This window comes from Schistocerca piceifrons, chromosome 8 (genome assembly GCF_021461385.2).
Source record: "Schistocerca piceifrons isolate TAMUIC-IGC-003096 chromosome 8, iqSchPice1.1, whole genome shotgun sequence".
Classification (NCBI taxonomy): Eukaryota; Metazoa; Arthropoda; class Insecta; order Orthoptera; family Acrididae; genus Schistocerca; species Schistocerca piceifrons.
This window is the reverse complement of record NC_060145.1, coordinates 417,634,073-417,641,912: the sequence shown is the minus strand read 5'-3', so window position 1 is coordinate 417,641,912 and position 7,840 is coordinate 417,634,073. Positions and strand designations below refer to the sequence as shown.

At 37.4% G+C, this 7,840-nt stretch overlaps 1 protein-coding gene across 1 annotated transcript; it reads left to right on the top strand.

Annotated features, from left to right (window-relative positions):
- Positions 1–526: 526 nt before the first annotated feature.
- LOC124711288 (glycylpeptide N-tetradecanoyltransferase 2-like) lies at positions 527–3,548 on the top strand. Its single transcript, XM_047241292.1, has one exon. The coding sequence runs from the start codon at positions 1,077–1,079 to the stop codon at positions 2,490–2,492; it is 1,416 nt and encodes a 471-aa protein (XP_047097248.1). The 5' UTR covers positions 527–1,076; the 3' UTR covers positions 2,493–3,548.
- The last annotated feature ends 4,292 nt before the right edge of the window (positions 3,549–7,840 follow it).

Here is a 7,840-nt window from a genome sequence, read left to right as displayed (position 1 = left end):
AGTTAAATTTTTGGCGCCAGTCGTCAGTATATGAAAATCAAAAGCACCAAAGCAATTGATATTTGAAAATAACGAGTAAGTGTCGCTTGTATTGCTTTGCTTATATTGTAAGGTAATGTATACTAGTACCGTATTGACTTTTACTGTATGGATGAGACATGCAATGGAAGCAGCTTTTGTATAGTTGTTTGTAATTGGCACGTCATGCACGACTAAATATTATTTATAAACTATCTATTCACAAATATAATTTTTATACTGTTAGTATCATGTGCCATGGATCATTCTCTTGCGATAAATCATGATGTGGAGCGAGACTTTTTACTTTCACATCGCAAATTAATTTCCAACGATGTTGAACATTTACAAGTGATTTTTAATATACAGATTTGAGTTAGTTATTCCTACCCACCACCTTTCATACGTTACAATAGAAATTCTTCTACGGAATAGAATTGGTTTATCTTGTGTGTGTATATTATGTAGCTCTTTGCTGTTAACAAATATCTGTGGTGGACAGTAGTCTTTGGCCGAATCCGGTCGCATAATAAGAGTAAATTGAAGATCAGCTGAAGGTGTTATATGATGTCATTTCTACAAGTACCCGCAAGTTTGTGTAAGAGCTACTTTAACAATGGCTGATTGACACTCGGATGGCACAAATATATTCCCTACGAAACTGATAAACACAACGAAATTATTATAGTGACAGATGTGGAGGACGTGTTCTAAAATTTAGTCTCCAATTGTTTGCAACAACGAAACGAAAATCATGTACCTACATATACATGCGTATTTCATTCTGTTCCCGGAAGATGTCAGGCAACTGTAAGTCAGTGACGTGGCAGTGTACCGCGTCAGGCGCTGAGTGTGGGAGACGTGTGTGATGTGTAGCTAATGCTTTCCGTGTCGTAAACTGAAGAAACTTAACTTATTTCTTCAAGCTCTGTATCGCACCATTTTTTGCTTGTATTTTGCAATCCCCCCCATTGCTGTCGTGCAAAAGGTGGGCAGGACAAGCAGAGTTATAATTCCGTAGTCAAATTAAGTTGTGATTTTAACTTAAGACGCCAGCTATGAATAGCCAAACTCCAAAAGACTACAGGGGAAATGAAATTAAAAATACAGGCAATACCATTATTTCAAAAAATAGCAAGAAAAAAAGTCGGCAAAACAAAGAAACAGTGCCGGTACTTGTTAATGATGATGACAAACAACAGTCAAACACCGAAGACGAAATTCAGGAAAAATTGAATGTCTCTTTGCAGGACCTGCGTTTGGCAGCAGAGACACTCTCATTTCATCGACGTGCAGGAAGAAGTGATGTAGATGTAGAGCAAAGGCAGTATACGTTCTGGAACACTCAACCTGTACCAAAAATAAATGAATCCGTCAAGTGCAGTGGGCCAATAGAAGCTGATAAACGTGTGGCTGAAATCCGGCAGACGCCGTTTTCCCTACCTGAAGGTTTCATATGGGACACACTTAACCTGAGTGATCCAACGGTTTTACAGGAGCTCTACACGCTACTCAATGAAAATTATGTTGAAGATAACGACTGCATGTTTAGATTTGACTATCCACCAGAGTTCCTAAAATGGGCGTTGCAGCCCCCTAACTGGAAAAGAGACTGGCACTGTGGTGTCCGTGTAACGAAAAACAACCGTTTGGTCGGTTTCATAAGTGCAATTCCCGCCAAATTAAGGGTATATGACCAGTCTCTGAGTATGGTAGAAATAAATTTCCTATGTGTGCATAAAAAGTTGAGATCAAAACGCGTCGCCCCTGTATTGATTCGTGAAATAACCCGTCGTGTGAATCTTTGCGGTATATTTCAGGCTGTGTATACTGCTGGAGTTATTCTGCCCAAACCTGTGGGAACATGCAGATATTGGCATCGATCGCTCAATCCGAAAAAGCTTATTGAAGTGAAATTTTCCCATCTGAAACGAAATATGACCATGCAAAGGACCTTGAAGTTGTACAGACTGCCAGATTCGACAAAAACTCGGGATTTCAGGCAATTAACCGCAGCAGATTCATCGAGTGCGCATATATTACTAAATCAGTACTTATCAAGATTCGATCTTGCACCAGTTTTTTCCCATGAAGAGTTTTGTCACTGGTTTCTACCGAGACCCGGCGTAATTGATAGTTTTGTAGTAGAGAAAAACGACAAGATAACGGATTTTGTAAGTTATTATAGTTTGCCGTCAACAGTTATGCATCATCCTACACACAAGACCTTGAAAGCAGCGTATTCTTTCTATAACGTCTCATCAGAAACTCCATGGCTTGAGCTAATGACAGATGCTCTCGTGACCGCAAAAAATAGTGGCTTCGATGTCTTCAACTCACTGGATGTAATGGATAATAAACAGTTTCTTGAAGCATTGAAGTTTGGAGAGGGTGATGGAAAACTGCAATACTACTTGTATAACTGGCGCTGCCCACCTATGGATCCTACTAGGATCGGTTTAGTTTTACAATAAGTGTACTTAAAGTGACATTAATACCGGCGGATACAAATGTGCTCAAGAATGTCTGCTTATTAATGTTCATTGGATCATTTGGGAAACTTTTTCAGTGTTTCTTATTAGCTAGTACCGGTACCCGCTCATCTTGTGAAGCAAGAATAACTAGACTGGTTTCATTTTATCGAAAACATGAACGCTTAATTCTGTGATACATTTCGTTGTATGCTGCGATGGTAAAATTGGTAGTTTAGTAGGTAGCAAACTCCTTAAGTATCTTGTCTTTTAGTATGTGTCCATTTTGTGCATAACTGAATCTGCGGCTGAAAATTATGTTGTAGAAAGATAATTGTTTCACTGGGAGGCCCAAAACTCCCCCCCCCCCCTCCTCTCTCTCTCTCTCATTATTATTATTAATTACTGTACAGTATTTGTTGTGTTTCCCCGTTTCTCCTTAAAATATTACCTACAAGTGTTGCAAAATAAAACTTTCTTACTTTCAGATATTTAATGATACTACATACCAGATGCTGAACTGTATTTATGTCTATTATGACTTCAAACACTGTAATATTTAAATGTTTATGTGTTATGCATACAGTTTTTTTTATTACTGGGCCAGTTACGAAGTTAGAGTATTTGATCATTGTCCTCGGAGAACTTAATTTTCACTGTACATTAGATGTCTTTATTTAAGCCAAATATATAGTTTCCTCATGTTGGTCTTACATATTATAAATGCATTTTATAAAAACCGTATTTGAAATAAATAATTGTGCAATGTGTATGGTTCTTACGTATCTGCAATAGCAGACAAAGCATCAATACATAATTTTATGCCCTAAGAAAGCAACAAATGAAAATTAATTTCTCTCTGTTATTGATGAATTATGGACGGGATGTAGACAGATAAAATGTCAAAAATAGTATTAGTTTTTAAGCTAAGATATTATGGTATCAGATACACTCTATGTATGGTACTACTTCTATTTTCTGTATCTCTCTTTGTGTTCCACAGATCTGTGTTGTGAGTGCATCACTCTGATGTAGAACATGTCGCATGTTACCCCAGTACAGATACAAATGTTTTATTCCACCTTTGAGCATATTTACATGCAATTGGCATCATCAGTTTTAACACCATAATAACAACAACAACAACTATTACTACAGTATAATAATCCAAGATGGATACAATACATATTTATGCAAATGTCAATAACAAATAGAAGTACCCTAACAGATCAATTACAAGATAAATGAACTACATTGTTCAGTGAATGACAAATAAGTAATCAAACAGATAATTAACAATAAGTACATAAAATAGTAATAAAAAAAGTTACACAGTGAGGTATATGTATAGTTTGCAGTTAATTTATCATTCATTATCATAAGGAAAGAGGGTCATATGTCACATAGTCAAGGACCTCTTGAGAAGAGTAAATACTTTACTTTTCATCCACGTTAAAAGACTAGTTTTAAATTTATGTACTGACACTGTGAAGGCATTTTCAGGTAATTTTGGGTAAGTAGACAGGAAAAAGATATTTGTAACTGTTGTGTGTCTTTACAAGCCCAACATATGGCGTATTAATTGTATATCCACTTCTTATGTTATGGTCATGAACTGTCAAATTTACTTGGATTCACTTTAATGAAGACAATGCAGTTGTAAATATACAGACCAGTCACTGTCATTATATTTAGTTTCTTAAAATAATCTTGACATGATTCATATGGGCTAAGTCCTGCTATGCACCTTATGGCTAATTTTGAGCCTACAGAATTGCCTCTTAATAGTATTCCATGACACAGGTGGGAGTGGAATAATGCAAAACAGATATGTTATTAGCTAAATACATAATTTCCCAGCCAGATTTCTACAGCAATAATTAACACAAATAAAGCAATACTAATGTTCATCTGTGAACTGTGTACAGGTTCCTTATATCATCATGCAGATGCTAAGATATTATATTCCTAACACCTATAGGATATTACAGTTGCAGTAAGTGGTTCATTACATCACAATCCATACAAGTGCTCGTGTTTCATGTTAATAATAACCATAGATTGTAAGTTGCAGTTGTTACTGTGGTCTTCAATCCAAAGACTAGTCCATCCTGTGTGTGCCTCTTTATCTCTCAATAACTCCTCCAAGCTACTGCCAGTTGAACCTGCTTATGGTATTCATACATTGGTCACCCTCTGCAATTTCTGTCTTCACTTCCTTTCAACACCAAACTGACAATTCCTTGATGCCTCGGAATGTATTGTATCAACAATCCCTTATTTAGTCAAGCAATGCCACAAATATCTTCTCTCCCAAATCCAATTCAGTACCAACTCATTAGTTACACAACATATCCACCTGATCTTCAGCATTCTTCTGTAGCCCAACATTTTGAAAGCTTTCACTCTCTTCTCGTCTTAACTGCTCATTGTTCACATTTTACTTCCCTATACAAAGCTGCAGTTCCAACAAATACCTTCAGAAAAGACTTTCCAACATTTAAATTTAGATCTGATGTTAACAAATTCTTCTTTTTCAGAGGTTCTTTCATTGCTATAACTAGTCAGCGTTTCATATCCTCCATACTTTTCACTTATTTTGCTGCCCAAATAGCAAAACTCATCTTTTACCTCCGGTGTCAAATTTCTTAATCCAGTACCATCAGCATCACTTGATTTAATTGACTACATTCCATTAACGTTTTTTACCTCTGTTGAAGCTCATCTAACAACTTCTTTTCAATACACTATCCAGTCCATTTAACTTCTCTCCCAAATCCTTTGCTGATTCTGACAGAATTACAATGTCATCAGCAAACCTCAATGTTCTTATTTCTTCTCCGTATACTTTAATGACTTCTCTCCAAGTTGCAATAAGTGGATCGTTATTGGCACCTCATAACTTACAAATTACTGTATGATAGTGTAGAGTAGAAGAGAGAGAGAGAGAGAGAGAGAGAGAGAGAGAGAGAGTGTGTGTGTGTGTGTGTGTGTGTGTGTGTGTGTGTGTGTATTTGGGAGGGGGGGGGTGCAGGTCACTGCTAACGGAGTTTATGAGAGTTGATGCTTAACATTCTCTTTTATGTGTCATGCTCAGACTTTTTATTTTTCTATGTAAAACATTACACTGTTAATTTGGTGTATTGGGTCTGTAATACTCATTGTTCAATCTGTGTAACATTTGATTGTTGACAGTGAAGGATATCAGCTAGAGAATTGCTGACATCGTGTGCTGAGGTTTCCTAACTTGTGAATAGTCCATGTAAGAGTGTCTGGGATGGGCTTCATTCATGATTCTACATCTATACTCTGCAAACCACCATGAGGTGCTTGGTAGAGGGTACGTCCCATTGTACCAGTTACTACGGTTTCTTCCTGTTCCATTTAGGGATGGTTCACGTACAGACTGCAGGAAGATGATTGTTTGAATGCCTCTGTGCATGCAGTAATTATTCGATCTTATTCTCACAATTCCTGTGTGAATGATATGTACGAGGTTGTAGTATAGCCCTAGAGTAATCATTTAAAGCTGGTTCATGAAACTTTGTTTACAGACTTTCTTGGGATAGTTTATGTCTGCTTGAAGAGTGTGCTATTTCAATTCCTTCAGTGTCTATGTGACACACTCCCATGGATTAAACAAACCTGCGACCATTCGTACTGCCCTTCTCTGTATATGATCAATAGCCCATGTTAGTCCTATCTGGTACGGGTCCCACACACTTGAGCAGTATTCTAGTGTGGGTCACACTAGTGATCTGTAAGCAATCTGTTTTGTAGACTGATTGCACATCTCCAGTATTCTACCAGTAAACTGAAGTCTACCAACTGCTTTACTCAGGACTGAACCTATGTGATCGTTCCATTTCATATCCCTACAAAGTGTTACACCTGGGTATTTGTATGAGTTGGCCTATTCGAACAGTGACTCATAGATGTTATAGTTATAATACCCGAATTTTTTTTTGTTTTGTGAAGTGCACAATTTTACATTTCTGTACATTTAGAGTAAGTTGCCAATCTCTGCCCCATGTTGACATGTTATCAAAATCTCACTGAATGTTTATGTAGCTTCTCTCAGATAGTGTTTCATTATAGATCACTGCATCATCTGCAAAAAGTCTGATTTTTCTATTAATTGTCTGTCTGTGAGGTCATTAATATACAAAATGAACAGCAAGGGTCCCAACACACTTCCCTGGGGCACCACCGGAGTTACTTCATATGATGAGGCCTCTCCATCCAAGATAACATGCTGTGCCATTCCTACCAAAGAGTCCTCAATACACTCACAAATTTCACTTAATACCGCATTCATTGTACTTTTGGCAATAAGAGTAGGTGTGGTACCGAATCAAATGCTTTTTGGAAATCAAGCAACACTGCATCTACCTGGTTGCCCTGATCCAAGAAAATTGCAAGTTGGATTTCACATGACTGATCTTTTCGAAAACTGTGGTGGTTGGTATCTCAAAGGTCCTTCTGCTCAACATACCTCGTTATGTTTGATCTCGGAATATGTTCTAAGATTCTACAACAAATCGATGTCGAGAGTATTGGACGGCAGTTTTGTGGATCACTTCTATAATTCTCCTTGTAGATGGGTGTGACCCTTGCCTTTTTCCAAGAATTTGGCATGGTTTTTTGTTTGAGGGATCTACAATAGATCATAGTGAGAAGAGGAGGTAACTCAGCCACAAATTCAATATAGAATCTGATAGGGATTCTATCAGGGCCTGGAGCTTTGTTCAGTTTTAACGATTTTAGCTGTTTCTGAACACTTGACATTAATACTTATTTCATTCATCCTTTCAGTGGTACGAGGATTAAATTGGGACAGTTCTCGTGGGTTTTCCTTTGTAAAGGAACATTTGAAAACGGAGTTAAGCATTTCAGCTTTTGCATTGCTACCCTCAATTTCAGTTGTCTCATTCGCTTGGGATTGGACACTAACTTTGGTGCCACTAAAAGCCTTTTTATATGACCAGAATTTCTTTGTATTTTGTGAAGTGTCATTTGTCAGTATTCTGTTACGGTAGTCATTGAATGCATCACGCATTGCTCTCTTCACAGAGAAGTGCATTTCAGTCAGCATCTCTCTATCTATAGCCTTATGCTTTCTTTTACACCTATTATGCAGTAATCTCTGTTTCTTTAGAATTTTCTTTACAGCGACTGTATGCCATGGAGGTTCCCTCTGATTACTATCTGTTCTACTGGGTATATACCTATCAAGTGTGTGGTCAACTATTCTTTTAAACTTGAGCCTGAGCTCCTCTACAAGCTCCTGACTTGTGCTGAAGGCTAAAAGTTCCTCATTGAGATATGACATTAGTGATTTTTTTTATCTT